Source organism: Oryx dammah, unplaced genomic scaffold, assembly GCF_014754425.2.
Source record: "Oryx dammah isolate SB20612 unplaced genomic scaffold, SCBI_Odam_1.1 HiC_scaffold_8, whole genome shotgun sequence".
Taxonomy (NCBI): Eukaryota; Metazoa; Chordata; class Mammalia; order Artiodactyla; family Bovidae; genus Oryx; species Oryx dammah.
In genome coordinates this window covers 18,081,284-18,100,037 of record NW_024070192.1, presented here as the reverse complement: position 1 = coordinate 18,100,037, position 18,754 = coordinate 18,081,284, and the positions used below count along the sequence as shown (strand labels likewise).

The 18,754-nt window shown below is 36.3% G+C and overlaps 1 protein-coding gene across 1 annotated transcript; it reads left to right on the top strand.

Annotated features, from left to right (window-relative positions):
• The first annotated feature begins 4,770 nt into the window (after positions 1–4,770).
• On the top strand, positions 4,771–17,991 carry MEIOC (meiosis specific with coiled-coil domain). The gene is made up of 8 exons (XM_040244369.1): positions 4,771–4,938; positions 5,250–5,384; positions 8,366–8,520; positions 10,467–10,571; positions 11,465–13,337; positions 13,807–13,941; positions 16,969–17,149; positions 17,637–17,991. Exons 1-8 carry the CDS (start codon positions 4,771–4,773, stop codon positions 17,864–17,866), a joined length of 2,982 nt encoding a protein of 993 aa, XP_040100303.1. The 3' UTR covers positions 17,867–17,991.
• The last annotated feature ends 763 nt before the right edge of the window (positions 17,992–18,754 follow it).

Below are 18,754 nucleotides of genomic sequence, written 5' to 3'. Positions count from 1 at the left end.
TGCCAAAGCCTTTGACTGTGTGGATCACAATAAACTGTGGAAAATTCTGAAAGAGATAGGAATGCCAGACCACCTAACCTGCCTCTTGAGAAACCTGTATACAGGTCAGGAAGCAAGAGTTAGAACTGGACATGGAACAACAGACTGGTTCCAAATAGGAAAAGGAATACGTCAAGGCTGTATATTGTCACCCTGCTTATTTAACTTATATGCAGAGTACATCATGAGAAAGGCTGGGCTCGAGGAAGCACAAGCTGGAATCAAGATTGCCGGGAGAAATATCAATAACCTCAGATATGCAGATGACACCACCCTTATGATGGAAAGTGAAGAAGAACTAAAGAGCCTCTTGATGAAAATCAAAGGGGAGAGTGAAAAAGTTGACTTAAAGCTCAACATTCAGAAAACAAAGATCATGGCATCTGGTCCTATCACTTCATGGGAAATAGATGGGGAAACAGTGGAAACAGTGTCAGACTTTATTTTGGGGGGCTCCAAAATCACTGCGGATGGTGATTGCAGCCATGAAATTAAAAGACGCTTACTCCTTGGAAGGAAAGTTATGACCAACCTAGATAGCATATTCAAAAGCAGAGACATTACTTTGCCAACAAAGGTCCATCTAGTCAAGGCTATGGTTTTTCCAGTGGTCATGTATGGATGTGAGAGTTGGACTATAAAGAAAGCTGAGTGCACAACACCAAGGATGAACCCTCATGTAAACTGTGGACTTTGATTGACAATGATGTGTCCAGTGTAGCCTCACTGATTGTAACAAATGGTCCACTTTGGTATGGATGGTGATAGGGAGAACACTGTGCATGTATGGGGGCAGGGAATATTTGGGAACTCTCTATACTTTACATGCAATTTTGCTGTGAACCTCAAACCGTTTTTTTTAAAAATAATGTCTAGGACCTCCCTGGTGGTCCAGTGGTTAAGAATCTGCCTGTCAGTGCAGGGGGCACAGGTTTGATCTCCAGTCCCAGGAGATCCCACATGCGGCAGGGCAACTAAGCCCAGGGACCACAGCTACTGAATCCAAGGGCCCTAGAGCAACAAGAGAAGCCGCCGTGAGAAGCCTGATTACTGCAACTGGAGAATGCCCCCCACTTGCCGCACCTAGAGAAAAGCCTGTGTGCAGCAATGAAAACCTAGCACAGCCAATAAATAAATAAATAAATATTTAAAAAATAATGTCTGTTAAAAAGAGAGAGGAAGAGAGAGAATCAAATCATCAAGCCAGACAAGCAGTGGGACTCCAGATCAGAGGTAAAATCCTTGAAACAGAGGTAGAGCCTTACAAGTGGGGAACCTCCCTTACTCCGCGCTCCAAAGCAGGAGTCAAGAAAGTAGCTTTTCTAGGTTTTAATTTTGTAGGTGCCCTAGGAAAGGACAGGTTGGAGAACTCTACCTACTTAGGGATCAGTTCAGAACCTGAGCAGAATTTAAAAGCTTTTGCAATAAAACAACTATTGAATATTTCCAGGCTCTGACAGATTTTGATAAGGACCCTCAACTTCATTATTTAATACAATGGTTTGCAAAACATCCAGCTTTCAGGTTGACCTGTCAGTAAGTATGTCCTCTCATGGTATTTTAGACTGCACAAATAGAAAGCAAGACAGATAAAATAATATAGGAAATTCAGCTGCTGAAAAATTGCAACAAGGAGGTTGTTGTGTGTTTTTAGTAAGATTCTATATATTCAGAATCTATTTCCCACCTCAACGGTACATAATCATCCAATTGGAAAACCACGTCTTTCAGGAATATTCTTTTAATTTTTTACCTTTTGGAAGGAAGCTTGCTTGCAGCAGTATATCACAACACAAAGCTTTAATGGACCTTTAAATGCCCAGATTAAGAGAGAATGACCTGGAACACTATCTAACTGAAAGGGGAAAGGCAGAGACAACGAATCTTTTTAAAGTTCTCAAACTCTGTAGTCTAAATTAAAACTGTGGATCTTAATTTTAAAAAAGAAAAGAAGAAGCTGTTTTCCAGTCCATGGTGTCAAGAGATCCTTCATTCTATATCTGGGGATCCCTCAAATTTGGGATTTTCCATGCTCCAGAAAAACATCTACATCTGCTTTATTGACTACATCAAAGCCTTTGACTGTGTGGATCACAACTGTGAAAGCAGAGAAGGCATAAAAAAATTATTTGAGTATTTCTAACTTCTTACTGTAGTCTGAGGTTTGTATCTATCTTTAGGCAGTTGTGAAAACAATCCCATCTACCTCTCAACATATGCATTCAGAATGAGATCTTCCAAAAAAGAAATGCAAGAGATGAAAGAAAGAACTAATTATACACTAAATACTTGTTTTTACTCCATAACCAAAATGATCCTTTTTCTAATGTATTCACTTGAGTTCAATGGGGTGTTACATTTTCCTGTAACCTTCATTTCCAAAACAAACCATGTCAATACTAAACAAGACAATACAATCTCAAAAAAATGAGCAAAGGATTTAAACAAATATTTTTCCAAAGAACATAAACAAATATTTTTCCAAAGTACATACACAAATGTTCAATAAGCACATGAAAAGATGCTTAATATCATTAGTCACAAGGGAAATGAAAATCAAAACCACAGTGATATACCATATCACAACTTCTTGAAAGGCTATTTAAAAAAAAAGAAAAGAAAGAAAAATAACAACTGTTGGCAAGGATGTGAATAAACTGGAACCCTGGTGTATTGCTGTAGGGATGCAAAATGGTGCAGCTTCAGTAGGATAGTTTGGAGTGGAAAATGTTGAACAGAATTACCATATGACAGCAATTCCACTCTTAGTTAAACATATATCCAAAAGGATTGAAAAGGGAAATCAAATAGACATTTGTACACTAATGCTCATTACACCATTCTTCATTACAAAGATAAGGTGAACACAAGCCAAGTGTCCATCAACTGATTAATATTATTCAGCCATAAAATGGAGTGAAGTTCTGACATGTACAGCATGAATCTTGACATTATGCTAATGAATGAGTCACGAAAGGACCAATATTGTATGATTCCACTTATATGAAGTACCTAGAATAGGTGAGTTCACAGTAACATAAAGTAGAATAGAGGTTCCCAGAGAGTGGAAGGAAGGGGAAATGGGAGTTATTTCTTTTATTGGGTACAAAATTTCTGTTTGGGATAATGAAATATTTCTAGATATGGATAGTGGTGAATGGTTGCATAACACTGAATATAATGTCATTGAATTATACATTCGAAGGTGCTTAAAATAGCAAATCTTATGTATATCTTATTACAATAAAAAAGATACATAAGAGGATTCATAGTTTTGCAAAATCATTCTGGGTGTTATGGGAGAGAGACAAAACAGTATGCTCTGAATGTAAGGATGGAGTAAACTCCAGATTAGCAACTTTAAGGGTGAGGTAGGGAAATAAATATAATGAATTGGTACAGCCACGTCCGCTAACAAGCTTTCTTAACTCAAAGGTGAGTTGAGATCCAAAATAACCATCAGGGCAATATGGGCCAAAAAGACATGTCCCCCTATCCTATTTCCATTTATGCTTGAGTTAAAAAAACACCTCCCACTTTATTGCTTCTCAAATTTAGATTTTAAATATACATGACTTAAAGGTGGTAACTGTGCTTACTTTGATCGTCTTCAATATTTCAATGCACACAAAATTGTTTAGCATTTTCTGGGGACAAAATCTTGAGATATCACATCCTCGAATGGGACCATCTATGTGAATGGCCTATGTGGTACAGGTCAGACTGAAATTTGTTCAGGGGTTCCATAAGCACCAATATGCCTTCACCCCCACCGAAGCGTGGGGCCTAGGACAGAGAGCAGCTCTCTTCCTTCTCGGAAGGGGCTTTCCCAACCCCCAACTCCTTAACGGGTTCCTCACACTCCGTAAGCGAGCCCAAGTCTATCACTCTCTGAGGCAGCTCCAAAGGATTCTGGGAGTTAGGGGCAGGACGAGGGGCAAAATGAAATGTTGGAGCAAGGTGCTGCTGCTGCTAAGTCACTTCAGTCGTGTCCGACTCTGTGCGACCCCATAGACGGCAGCCCACTAGGCTCCTCTGTAACGGCAGGTAAATTTAGGATTATCCGCCGGTTGCTGAGCGACTTCTCAAATCTTCCTGACCACTTCTCCCACCTGGTAGGCCCGAGCGCCTAATCCTCCTTCCACGCCCCGCCCCTCAGCTGCTCTACTAGCCAATCATCAGGCGGGTGCTTGACGGACTGGGCCAATCCCGAACACGTTCACTTTGAGCGGGAAAGGCTCAGAAACGCAGAGAGAGCGAGGTCGCCTTAACGGCTGGTTCTTGGCCTGGTCTCTAGTGGGTAACAGGCCTCGGAGGCCGCCGCCCATTGGCCGGGCAGCGGGCCAATGAGGGGTGCGAAGCCGGAGACGGGCCTCCCGGGAGGGGGCGGGGCGGGCCCGTGCCGGGTCGCGTGCGGGGTCGCGAGCCCCTGGTGGGCAATGTAACGGCCTCTCCCCAGCCTCTCCCTCCCGGCTCCTGCCCCCGCACCCACAGACCGGCTCCAGGCAGCGCCCGGGGCGGAGGCGGCAACGGCGGGGTGCGGGTTGAGGGAGCTGGGCCTCGACGCCCCGCCCCATCCCCGTACCCCAGGAGCTGTGCCTAGCTAGTCCAGGAGGGGCTGGGAGGCCTATGGAGGTGAGCTGAGGAAGGGACTTGAGGTAACTGGCGGGGACTGTCAGGGGTTTGGGTGGCGGCCGGGCTAGGAGGACGGCGACCGTGAGGAGAGACAGAATGGGCGCGTCCCGGACGCGGGTCTCTGAAGCGGCCGGGCGGGAGAGGCCGGGTCGCCGGCGAGGAGCCCCGACGGGGCGGCCGGGCTGCGCCGCGGGGGAGAGCCTGGGGCTTGGCGGCCGGTGGGGTCGGGGCCTGGGGACTCGCCGCGGGCTGACAGAACTGGCGGCGGGGCGGAGCAGGTGACTGGCCGCGACGCGCAGGTTGCCGCTGCCTCCCCAACGTCGGGCCGTGGCGGCGCTGAGGCGGAGGCCGGCGGGGAGGGCCCGTCAGGCGCACCTTGGGGTCCGGCCGGAAAAAGGAGAGGGAACCCCGGGGGCAGAAGCGCGGGGTCCCCAAATGAGTGTTCTGGGATCGGATTCCGGGTGCAGCTAGGCGCACAGCCGACGTAGAACCGTGGAAGCCGTCGTCTGGCCGTATCGGTCCGGCTCTGCCCTGCGTGACGTGTGTCTCCTGTTTCCTGTCCCCGTTTCGTGCAGCCGAAAGTCGCGTTCCGTGGAGGTGCGAATCGCTGCTGGAACCTCAGTGCGGACGCCAGCAGTCGACTAACAGATGTCTTCAACAGCGTGATGCTGACTGGCTCCCCTTCCTTCTATGATTGCTACAAATCGCAGGTCCCTTTCTCCGCTCTGCCCTTTGTTAGAGGATTTATTCTCCTTCAAATTCGACCCTACCCCCACCACCCAGCCCATTCACGTTGGCGTTTAAATTGCTCCACGTTTAGAACCAGACAATATTTTAAATAGAGTTTGTAGAATACAAACTGGTTTTGAAAGCAAGTTAAGGAATAAGATTTTTCATTGATTCTTGCTTTTGCTTTGTCCTCAGCGTGACATGATGCCAGAAATGTAAGAAAATCCGTATTTGCTTATACCGTAAGATGATTTTCCCTTCCAGCATTTATTGGAAGTCGGTGCAAACATACATTTGATCATTTAAAAGGGAAATTTTTCTATACTTTTTTATTCTCTGGCTCTAACAATGTCTTAGATGATGTGGTACCTTTTACCTCACCTAAAACATTTAGTTTTGTTAACGTGTTAAGTTAGCTTAGGATAATGTCATTTTCATTTGAAATTATTTAACCAGTACATCGCTGTTGATATTGTTATATTTTGAATTATAACAGTGACCTGAAATAAATACTTTATTTAATTTGCATGTCAGCCTTGTATAGTATTATACCCATTGTACAGATAGAGAAATTTGAGGCCCAAAGAATTTGACGTGCTCTAAGTGACAAAACCCAAGTTGACTCCAGGTCTTTTCACTGCCAAGACCAGCATTCCACTGCTCTCTATAATGTTTACCTGACTACTAAAATTTACTTGGATTTAATTTCAGTTGATTAAGCATAGCAAGAATAAAGTGAGACATTTTGCAATTATCTAGACTAATTAGTGTACCAACCCTAAGCATTCACATATTTAACTTCCAGAAATGTTTTGACTGAAAAGGATCTAGATAGCCACCACATTAGTTGCTTGTTTTATCCTAGAATATTAAATTTAAATCAGTCTTTTAAAAGGATTTAATTTTTCTAATACTCAAATCTTTAAAATATAAAGTATACTTGAAATAATGCTTATGTATTTTGTTTCAAATATTGTTTACCTCATTTGATATTATATAATCTGAAAATGCTCATTTTGTTTAAGCAACTCTTTCAAAAAGATGAGCAATTATTGGTATCACTTTGGATACTTCACACCTAAAAGAGAGTTAGGTTGGGCCTGTCATAAAAACTTCAGAACTAAAGGAATAAAATTATGAAAGGTTCTGACCATAACAGCCTTTGTAAAAGTTACTGCTAACAGAAATTTTGGAAAGACAGTTTTTAGTGGCACTTTTAGCAAAATCTCTTCTGTGCCTCAGTTTCTCCAATTTCAGAATAGTCAACAAAATAATAAGCTATAAACAAGAAATTATAATATGTAGGTTTCAAATAGTATTCATAACTAGAATTTAACCAAATGGCTATAAAATGTTTGAGATTTGTGAAGATTTGTGATTAGATGATATTAGTTTTCATATATTATTGGTATAAACTCAGTGAATGTTTAAAATGTTATTTTTCAGTTACCGTGTCCATGAAGAACAGAAATTTAGGAGTGTTTTGATCTAAACATGTTTTATCTCTTTTCACATCAATTTTGATTGAGAATAAAAGCAATTAGAAAATATTTTTAACCAGGATTATATACCTTCTATATTTATAAGAAAATACCCTTTCTACTCTGTTTATGTCTGGATATTTATAGCTATTACATCTCAGGTTTTAGTAGCTCCTTATTTGGAGAGTTAAAAATTGTGAATCTATATATTCAGACTATTTTAAGTATTTAAAATTTGAGGTGCAGTATTTTCATTGTACTTCAATCCCTTTTTTGGAAGGAAACAGGACTTCGAATAATTCATTAAAATCTTAAAACTCAAACCTTTTTCCTTATTTACTCAAAATTCATTATAGAAGTATAAAGAAAAAATGAACTCGTTTTTTCTTATAACTATAATATCTTTAAATTTCTTAAGATAAAATATGTTATGTATTGTCTCATTTTTATACTTCCTCTTGGAAATAAACTAAGCTGAAAATTAAAGATATTGTTTTAAAAGGCCCTAGTGTAGGAGTGGAGAAGGCAATGGCAACCCACTCTAGTACTCTTGCCTGGAAAATCCCATGGACAGAGGAGCCTGGTAGGCTGCAGTCCATAGGGTTTCAAAGAGTCAGACACAACTGAGTGACTTCACTTTCACTTTTCACTTTCATGCATTGGAGAAGGAAATGGCAAGCCACTCCAGTATTCTTGCCTGGAGAATCCCAGGGACAGGGGAGCCTAGTGGGCTGCCATCTATGGGGTCACACAGAGTCGGACACGACTGATGTGACTTAGGAGCAGCAGCAGTGTGGGAGTAAGACGTCCTTGAGTTTGGGTTTTACTTTTGTCATCTCTTAGCTCAATAATTTGTAGCCTCATTTTTAAACCCATTATAAAACACCCATTTCCTCATTTTTAAAATACAGAGAATATCCATGTCATAAGGTGACTGAATACAATGTGTGGAATTTCTTTGAAAATTTGATGTAAATGTATATTCACTTGTTTTTCACAGATTGGGGGCATTAAGACTGAATTTTATAAATGATTTATTAAAAATAATACTAAAAATAATACAGCTATGGTCCACATAGTGCTCATCTGTTCAAAAAATTAGAACAGCAATAATTGTGGGTGTTCGTGTCCTATCTCAGAGATAAGCAACAGCTATTGGACAGGGGCCAAATCTGCTGAGTGGCTGTTTTTGTAAACAGAATTTTATTGGAATAGTAATTTACACATTGTCTATAGTTGCTTTGGTGCTAGGAGTTTCAACAGAGACCTTAACACAGCAAACCATAAAATATTATTATCTGACAGAGAAAAAAATTGCCAACTCCTACTGTTAAAGTAAGCTTAAGTGTCTTAAGTCAAGATTTGTCTCCCAACTTTTACACATGTGTTATTTCCTCAAATTTCCTATTATTTCACTAATATTCTGTAATAAATGTAGTTTTGTTTATATCTGATATACAAACATATCTTTAAAATTTCAGAATGAAGATAGTGTTGACCTAAGGCAGACCTATGCTCCACTTTCATCAACGGAATATGCAAGTTCTGTAGATTCTTCACTTTTCTATGCACCATGGTCTACATATGGAGATGATACTAAACAGCCCTCTCATTCTCAGATCAATGTAAAGAACAGGTAAATTAATAAATTAGATTTCTCAGGCTAAACAAAGTGTTCTTAAGTTTGATTATATGGGAACCTAGTTATATTAGCTCTTTGTTCCCTGTATCAGTATTTTTATGACATTGTAATTTTATTTATCTAACTTCTAGGAAATCTTAAAAGTTATGTGTCTATAATTTTTTCTTGCTACTTTCTTTCATTAATTAGAAGCAACCCTAAGTGAGTATATCTTAAGTTCCTCTTTCTAAAGATAGCATATAAATGAGTTACAATTTTTCAATCTATTTTTTAATCCAGTTCTAAATTTTCAGTAATTCTTCCCTTACAAGTATACAACAAACAGGATATTATCAAATGTAAGATACTTGTTTTCTATTCAGTTCCACTAATAATGAGGGCTAACTCTATGTCAGATTCTCTCCTATTGCAGATATTAGAATTAACATGGCAAATATTATCCCTGCCTTTATAGATCTTACAGTAATGGTGATGAATATGATAACTTGCCAGGCACTACAAGTGCCTGGTACTGCAAGGTAAGGTCTAAAGGAAGAAGTATAAAATATTATGGGAGCTTATTGCAAAGAGAAGCTTAAGGGAATGACACTACCTTTATGTTAATTATAATGAGGGAGCAGTTAAAAGAGACTGATGTGTCTTTAGTTTACCAGGAAATAATTATTTTTAAAATCTACTAATTAAATAATTGTTAAAAATTTAGAAATTAGTTTTAAGTTCTCTAAAGTAGATTTTATTAGGTAGACTATATAACTCTACACAAAAAAAGTATTTTTTTAGTTAATATGTGTTCATTGAAAAACTTCAGACTTTATAGAAATATGTAAAGGCAAGCAGAAGTTTACCTTTACCCTGCTGTTCCACCTCCCAGTAACAATTATTAACAGTTTGGTATATATTACATTGAATATTTTTCTAGATATATATTAACATATTATTATACAAAAAGTTTATATCAAATTTTTAGTGCGAAAAGTATTAGACTTGTAGGTAGACCATTTATTCAACAAGTATGTAGTAAAGCATGGCAAATGATAAACCTTTGCAAAATTCAAGTTTTTTAATATCATGATCATTTATTCAGTTTAATGATTACTAATACCTACCTTTTCTATGTTATGAAGATCAATGAAATATTTGAATGTTATGCAAGTATAAGGTATTTTTATTTCTAAAATGTCCTAACACTATGAAATGTTAGACATAAAATATTAAAAAACAAGAAGTTTCAATTTAAACAACATATTACTTCTAGGAGCAAATTACCCAAAATCCATAAGAGGTAAAAAGGGTCCAGTATATTCCATCTCATTGTTGTTTTTTACATTTTGTATTGTTTAGATAGTGTTGGTCATTAGGTAGGGTTTCATCTACATGGAGCACCAGTCACTTCTTTGGCAAAGACTTAAGGATAGCACCCATATCTTTTACATTTGAGGGACAACTGCTGCATTCTTGTGATATTTAGGATGACCATAGCACTATACTTTTTAAAGGGTCACAAAAATAGAGTAACAGGTTCATATGGTTTTCAAATCACAGATGAAAAAACTTAGCAAGTGTGATGCAATGATGTATAATAGGACTAGACATGCTTTCAGAAGCAGTCATGGTACCAATCATGTCTATAACATCATAGATTAGAGATTTATATCTTGGTCATCTAAAATGAATAGATGTGTTTTGGAGAAATAAGAGGTAAGCATTCATTGAGAACTAGACATAAGATTTGGAATGAAGGAGAAATATTTATGTAGGATAAATACTATGCTAAAGTGGAAAATATTCTTGAGTTCCTATTCCCTCTTTAGTTGACATGAAGGTATAGAGTTAATCCAAATATTTAATAGAAAAATAAGTCAGAATAAGTCTGGAAAAAGAAATATATTATGTTTCAATGTGAGCAAAAGAATTTACATGTGATATTCATTTATTTTTAGGATTCAAACAGAAAGAAATGACTATGGTAGTGAAACAGACTTATATGGACTTGTGTCTAACATTTTGGAAGAACAAGATAAATCACAGCCATACTTTGCTGAGGGGTTAGTATATTACATAACCTATATAGTATGTAATAAACTTTTAAATTCCCAGGTACTAGATCGTTAACTTTTATTTTTACTTAATAGAGGATCATCTGACATTCGACATCGTAATTCAGATATTTGTTTCTAGGAGCCTTGATTTTCCTGAGGTGCTTGCCATACAATTGAAAGTTTAATTTGCTATTAAGAACTTTCATTTGAAAAATCATTCTTCCATAACTCAAAGCTATTTCCCTTGAGTTCATGAGTTAAAATTTGGCTTAAAGAGTATAAATTCCAACGACTTTTATACTTATACCTCCAAAAATAAAACTATCATTGCTTCTGAGTAGAAATATGTATGGATTTTATTCATATAGTAAAAACTTTTAAAGTATGCATTAATTGTTTTACTTGGGTGTAGAAGCCATATTATCCAGATTCCCTATTTCATAAATAGGGAAATATGTAGCATACATCTAACCAATGAAAATATTTTCATTTCAATGAGAGTACATCCTTTTTAATTAAAAAAATTGTGGTCAACAGCACTTTTGTATTAATCTTATGTAATAATGTAAGAAAAATCTTATCTGGTTTCTACTTACTATATGTAAACAGTTCATGTAAGACCATGCAATCACCAGCCTCAGGCTTTAGTTTATGTCTCCTCGAAAAGTATACTGAAGACATATTAAGACTAAAATGCATATTTATGCAGCATATAGTGCATTTTAAGTGGCAGAAAGTTATTTGGATGTAATGGCAAATTATAAGGCAAAGTTGGAAAGGATTAGAGAATGGTGAAATGGGGCAATATAAATGTTTTTAAAGCCTTTCCTCCCTTCTCCAGTAAGAAAATAAAGACTTTTAAAATCTAAATTGTAATTAAATATATTTGCTTGTTCTAGGACCTGTTCCTCCAATTTAAAGTCAGCATGGCCAATGAACACAAGCAGATTTGCAGATCACCATGACCTCTTAACAGAAACCAAAAGGCCAGTAGATACAGCCATCTCTCAGCAAGCTTTTTATACCGGTGAATCTGTGTCAGCAGTGGAAAAGCAGTACTTACATAACAGTAATCTCATACCACAACAAAAAATAGATGAACTTTATCATGGATTTACTGGTTTAGACCTTGAAGAACAATGGATGTACCCCTCACGAAATGATCATTCTAACTGTTACAATATTCAGCCAAATGATACAGCTAAGACAGCATTTCAAGAATATCCATTTATCAAAAATTGTTTTACACCACAAACTGGTCTGTCTGACATCATGAAAGAATCTGGAGTTGATACTTACTCTTATGGAAGAGAGAAAATATGTGCTAAAGGTCTGGAAGCACCATTACAGCAAAGGAGGGCAGAGATATTTCTTTCCCAATTTAATAGGTATAGTGAAAATCCAGATTATTGTAGATATCCAGAATATGCTCATCCTAATAAGGCTAAGCTGAGTAAGTGTTCGAATTTTAGTGTCCAAGATAGTAAAAAATTAGTTAGTGCCACACCTGAAACACCAACTGTAGAAGCAGACACCTACACAAAGTTATTTCAGGTAAAACCAGCAAATCAGAAAAAAATGGAGGAGACAATACCTGACCAGCAGAATTTCACATTTCCAAAAACTACACCACATCTGACAGAAAAACAGTTTGGAAAGGAAGCAGCATTTACTGCTGATTTTGGATTAAAATCAGAATATGGACTAAAACCTCATACAACTTGTTCAGCTAATAATGATTTTGCTAATGTCACAGAAAAACAGCAGTTTACTAAACCTGACCCCCCAAATTCTGAGTATTTTAAATCAGTGAATTTACTAGCAAATTCAGCAACATCTTCAGGAGGTATCAACTTAAACAGACCAACATGGATGAATGTGCAAACAAAAAATAACACTCCTATTCTTTATCGAAATCAAGGTAACTTGATGAAATTAAATTCTCATTTAACTGTAGCTTCAAAAGGTTCTAACCATTCTTCAGATTTCCCCCAACTATCATCTACAAATTTAACCCCAAATAGCAATTTATTTCAGAAGTATTGCCAAGAAAACCCTTCAGCATTTTCTAGTTTTGATTTTGGTTACAATGGTGCAGAAAGAATCCAATCTGTCAATCACATGGAAGGACTGACAAAGACTGGAGAAGAAAATCTCTTTGAATCTGTTGCCGATAAAAAAATAAAGCAGCCAAATGGATTTTGCGATAACTATTCAGCTCAGCAGTATGGGATCATTGAAAATGTAAACAAACATAATTTTCAAGCTAAGCCCCAAAGTGGACATTATGATCCTGAGGAAGGGCCAAAGCATTTAGATGGCTTATCTCAAAATACATACCAAGATCTGTTGGAGTCACAGGGTCATTTTAATAGCCACAGACAGGGAAGTGGAGACAACAATATTAATAGCCGTGTGAATCGCACACAGGCATCATGCTTTTCTAATAATTATATGATGGGAGATTTAAGGCATAATCAGAGTTTTCAACAACTTGGTTCAAGTGGGTTTCCACTAAGATCCACTCATCCATTTGGCCATTCAGTTGTTCCACTGTTGGATTCGTATGATTTGTTTTCTTATGATGACTTAAGCCATTTATACCCATATTTTAATGATATGATGTATGGTGATAATTCCTTTTCTGGTTTCGTGCCAACTTTTGGATTTCAAAGACCAATTAAAACCCGCAGTGGACCAGCCAGTGAACTTCATATTCGTCTAGAAGAGTGCTATGAACAATGGAGAGCATTAGAAAAGGAGAGAAAAAAGGTAATACAAAACTATCCATTTAGGCATAACGTAGTATATCTCCTTTGCCTATTTTCATTTTGTTTACCCTAGTGTAGTTTAAGAAAGAGTACTTACTTTTAAGTTGAATTCTTCTATAATGTATAGTATTTGTTAAGTCCCTGACTATACAGAATTAATTAGGTGACTTAAGAGACTAAAAATGCTTGGGGCTTAAAAAATTTTTAAGTTTTTTTTGCCTGTTAGGTAGACTTTTTCCTTAATGGGTTGAAAGTTTAAATTATTGGAGTGTTCATGTATTTTATGCAGTAAGTATGACAGAAAAGTATATGTTACTGTGGTTTGTATTTATTGCCTTTTGATACCAAAACAGAATTTTTATCTAAAGGAATAATTTTCGATTTTCTTTTTAGGCCTATAAGAAATATTATTCATGATTGAATCATATTTAGAAAATCTAGTATCTAAAAGTTATATAATTTTTTTACAGACTGAATTGGCTCTTGCGAAGAATTATCCAGGGAAAAAAGTATCCAGTACTAATAATACTCCAATTCCACGGCTGACCTCCAATCCATCTAGAGTTGATCGGTTAATTGTGGATGAACTTCGAGAACAAGCCAGAGTAAGCTGTGAAGATATCTAATAGCAGATTTTTTTAACTGTTTGATAAAATTTTTAAATGCCTCAGCAAGTTAGAGTTCTGAAGGATTCTTAACTCACATTTATGTGTAACTCTCTGAAATGTATTCTTTCCCATGTTTGGACCTAGAACTATTAGTTATTTAGGAAAGGGAAAATAGCCCCACTCAGTCTTTAAAATATTAAGTTTAGTAATCTAAGAGATTCCTCCTCAAGAAATCCAGATTAGCAATGGAACTAATCCACAAAAGAAAGAAAAAATTTAAAGCAAAACCATTTAAAATATTATTTATAGGGAAAGTCTCATTTCTTAATCACAAACATTTGTTTTCTAGCTTCACGAAAAAGCTTTGCTTATATTATACAAGGTAGTAAATTAATAGGAAATTAACTTATTTCATTTTCTTGACTCTGTTCTCTTGAGTTATTTAACAAACATTAAGTATATCTAGCAATGTATTAATTACTAATAAACTGACGTATGTAGGTATATGCATAATTTTATAAAATAGCCTTATTTTGGAAAAGTAGTATATCACTTCAGATCAAATGTAAAGAATCTTGATGTTAATTAAAAATTATTTTCCTATTATCTCCTTTGTAATTTCAGAATTCTTCAAGCAACTGTAATAGAATAGGGTAGTTTTTTCTTTCTAACCTTCCTCTTTTAAAAACTTCTGTTTTCTGGGACTTCCCTGGGTCCAGTGGCTAAGACTCCATGTTCCCAATGTAGGGGGTCCTGGTTCCATCCCTGGTCAGGGAACTAGATCCCACATGCTGCAACTAAGAGTTATGCTGTATGAAGATTCAACATGCCGAGTGCTGCAACTATGACCTGGTGCAGCCAAATAAATAAACAAAATAATTTTTAAAAACTTCTGTTTTCCAAATAAAATTTGATAATGATTCCTAGGAAAAGGCATGCAGTGAAACAGATTGCATCTATGATTGAATAAAAGCCATTTAAGGAATTAGAAAAAATCAGCACAACAGTCTTATTTTATTGATCATTTGTTTCTTACCTATACCATGCTGTCTCTAAAATAGAGATATGAAATACTTCAATGGAAAAATATTGATTTTTACCTAGCTTTCAGCCTTGATCAGTTGTAATTTTTAATCAAATTCATAAATTTGTACAATGGAATTTATCAGCGGTGTGGTCAGATATAGCCAAATGTTATAAAAACTTGAATCTTTGTTTTTTTAAACTTCCAAGTTAAAATTTTTCTCAGTAATGCATTTCTAGGCAATAAATCAAAGAATTGCTAATGTGAGTATTAAGAAATATACTTAATACTTTCCAGCCTTATGTGGGCTTCACCTTAGTTTAGCGTATTTATAGCTGTTATAATAATTTTGTTTCTATTTAGCAACATTAGACTAGTAATATACAAAGGGCAAAAATATTTTTATGTGTGCTACTTCTAGTTTGCTGGTTTTATAAAATTCTGAAAAAAATCTTTTAAAATTTTATTAAAAATCACTTGTAAAATTTTTTCTTTACATTTATTCAAAATGACTCTTACTTTAAAAATATATAATTTGTAGTTCACTGGAGTTTTTACTGTGGTATTTTTTCCTTCTTCCCCCTCAAGAATCTGGCTGGTTGTACAGTTGGGAGGAAAATATTTAATACCTGTACACTTGTGTTTTCTCCATGGGCTTGAACTGGCATGAACTTATACCAAAGAAATTTGGTAGGAGTGTGAGGTTAGAGACATTCATTCAGGTGCTTATTAACTGAGAGGTATTTTTCTGCTCTTTCCAGTCACTGAATTATGTGAGTTTTAAATCATTTGGCTCCCAAAGGCAGTTACTGTATTTATTAGATGTTCAAATCCTAGCTACTCAAAAGTTCTCCTTCCTTACTCCTTCCAAGTTTAGAATTTGAAACTTTAGGCATATACAATATGAAACATACTCCCTTTACTATATATCTAAGATATATAGTGTCCTTTTTTAAGCTTAATGAACCAGAAGAGTCTTCTACCACCAGAAGATTAAGACCTCCTAATTTTTCCTAGCAATTTTGACACTTATAGGATTTATTTTGTTACTTTAGCATAAATTTAAGTCAGTATTTTCTGGATTATGGACCCCTTAAAACTAACACTAGTGTAGTGTAGTTGCTCAGTCGTGTCCGACTCTTTGCGACCCCACAGACTGTAGCCTACCAGGCTTCTCTGTCCATGGGATTTTCCAGGCAATAGTACTGGAGTGGATTGCCATTTCCTTCTCCAGGGGATCTTCCCAACCCAGGGCTTGAACCCAGGTCTCCCGCATTGTAGACAGACGCTTTACCGTCTGAGCCACCAGGGAAGTAGCCAATATTATTTCTGACTTCCAAAAGGGAGAACATCGAAGGCCCAGAAAGGAATTGCTGAGGTCAAGATTAATCAGATCTAGAGACTGATTAACCCTTTTTAGCTCAATTTTTTTCTTTTAACTACAGTAACTCCTAATCTCTTTTGGCAGGCTATTATTTACCAAAAAGAATGTCAGATTTTATATTTGCACTTACTGTTAATAATATGAATATATTTGAATGTTTGACTTTTTCACTGTTGCTTATTCTCAGAAACTACTTTTAAACTATCTAGAATTGACATATGTACGAAAGACAGACTTTCCATCTTTGTTTCCCCCATCACGGTGTCAGGATATAGTAAGCTAGTGAAGTGAAAGTTGCTCAGTCGTGTCCGACTCTTTGCAACCCTATGGACCATACAGTCCATGGGATTTTCCAAGCCAGAAGAATGGGATGGGTAGCCTTTCCCTTCTCCAGGGGATCTTCCCAACCCAGGGATGGAATGGGGGTCTCCAGCACATTGCAGGCAGATTGTTTACCAAATGAGCTATGAGGGAAGCCTAAACATTTACTCATTATTGAATGAACATTATTCCTCTCATCTCTATTTGCTTCATTGAAGACTTGTTTTAAATTAATGACAGGGGCAATGTAGTTAAATTTTAAATGCCTCATCAAAATTTAAAATGTTTCCCTCAGGTTGTGACTCTGCTGGGCAAAATGGAACGTCTTCGAAGCTCTCCCCTTCATGCCAATATCTCTACAGCTCTTGATAGACACTTGGAGTCCATTCACATTGTACAGTCACGTAGAAAGGATGAAATTGTTAATGCTTCAAATCGGCAAAGGCAAGGAGTTCCTAGATGCCAAGATGACAGAGGTACAAACATTAATGCATATCCTTTTGATAAGGCAGTTAATTTGAATGTTAATAAAATCAGATTCTGAAGTTAAATAGGTTGGATTTCTAACATTTACACTTGTTTAAAGAATAAATTGTTAAATGGTGCCTATATAATTTACTCCAAAAGTGAAAGTGAAAATACTTTTATCTATTTTGCTAATTTTACCCATTTAACTGTAATAACTCTGTCAAAGTCTGTGTTCTACCCAAAGCATAGTCATGGTCCTACAAGTCAGAAATAAAATACAAGTGTAACACTTTTTTTTACATTAGTATTTATATTTAATGTATAACACTTTCAAATATTAAATCAAGTACTTTGATTAGCTCAGTCAGTAGCCATCTTTCTTTTATAAAAAATAATGATGTTTGATAATTTAGTAGCACAGACTGGGTTTTATAAGAGTTAAGGAGTACTTAAATGATATTTAATTTGAACTGACCACAAATGTTTCTTTTACAGATGTTTTTGCACTTGCTTCAGCAATTAAAGAGATGTGTGTAGCTACTCGAAAAGCACGTACTACCCTGTGGTGTGCACTGCAGATGACCTTGCCAAAAACAGCCAGTACAGCTGGCCAAACAGATGTAGAAAAGGCTTTACAAGATATAGTAAACTGTGAAGATAAAGTCCATGAAAGCCTGAATAGTAGCAATCCAATGAACCAGAGAGGTGAAGCAAATAAACATTAAGGAAATGGCAGCAGAAAGAAGAATAAAAAGCTGAAAAGTAAATGTATCAAGACATGCTAAAAAATTTTAATGAACTTGTCAAACTTGAAAATTTCATTACATTAATTGTCTTTCAGATTTAAAGTTAATAATACCTTAATGAAGTCTAACTTCTATTTAAAAATCTATTTGGAATGAATCAGATGTAGTTGAAAGTGAGTCAAACGTAAAGTTGACTATTCTAGGGCAACTAGGAATTCCCAGGTAGTCAAAGGTAACAAGTTTAAATTAAATTTTTCCTAACAGCTGAAATATTGCTGAAACTCATTCTGCAGTGCAGGGAAATACAAATATGAAATTCTTCTAGAAGATAAGTTTCATTTAGGTCTGCCTTAGTAAGTATAATTCCAAATAATGAATCTTAAGTGACTGTAACCCAATTATGGCTACAGTCTAGTAACCAAAACAAGTTTTGATTGTGATATAAGAATGTTTTCCTTACAAAACTGGATAATACCTAGGGAACAAAGGAAAGAAGGATGAACCCAATATTCATGTAAAAATTTAATATTTAAAATACTACCATATTTATAAATTTGAAATCTTAGTGCCTAAGTATTTGGAGGGAAGTGCATCTGATTCTCCTAAATTAGTGATAAAAGTGCCAGTGTTAAAACCATGCAAGTTACTGAATATAAAACCTGTTCAAATCATTTGTGTATATTATTTAAATTTTAATTACATCAATTATTAAATATTTCCAGTTTTAAAGTATTTTAATTGAATCAAAAAACAAAACATTTCCTTTACCTGGATCTTTTAGACTTGATGCATAACTAAAATAATGACTATTGTTTTAATACCCTTAGTTTGCTGCCTTTTTGAGGGTATTACGAAGTTCTAAAATGT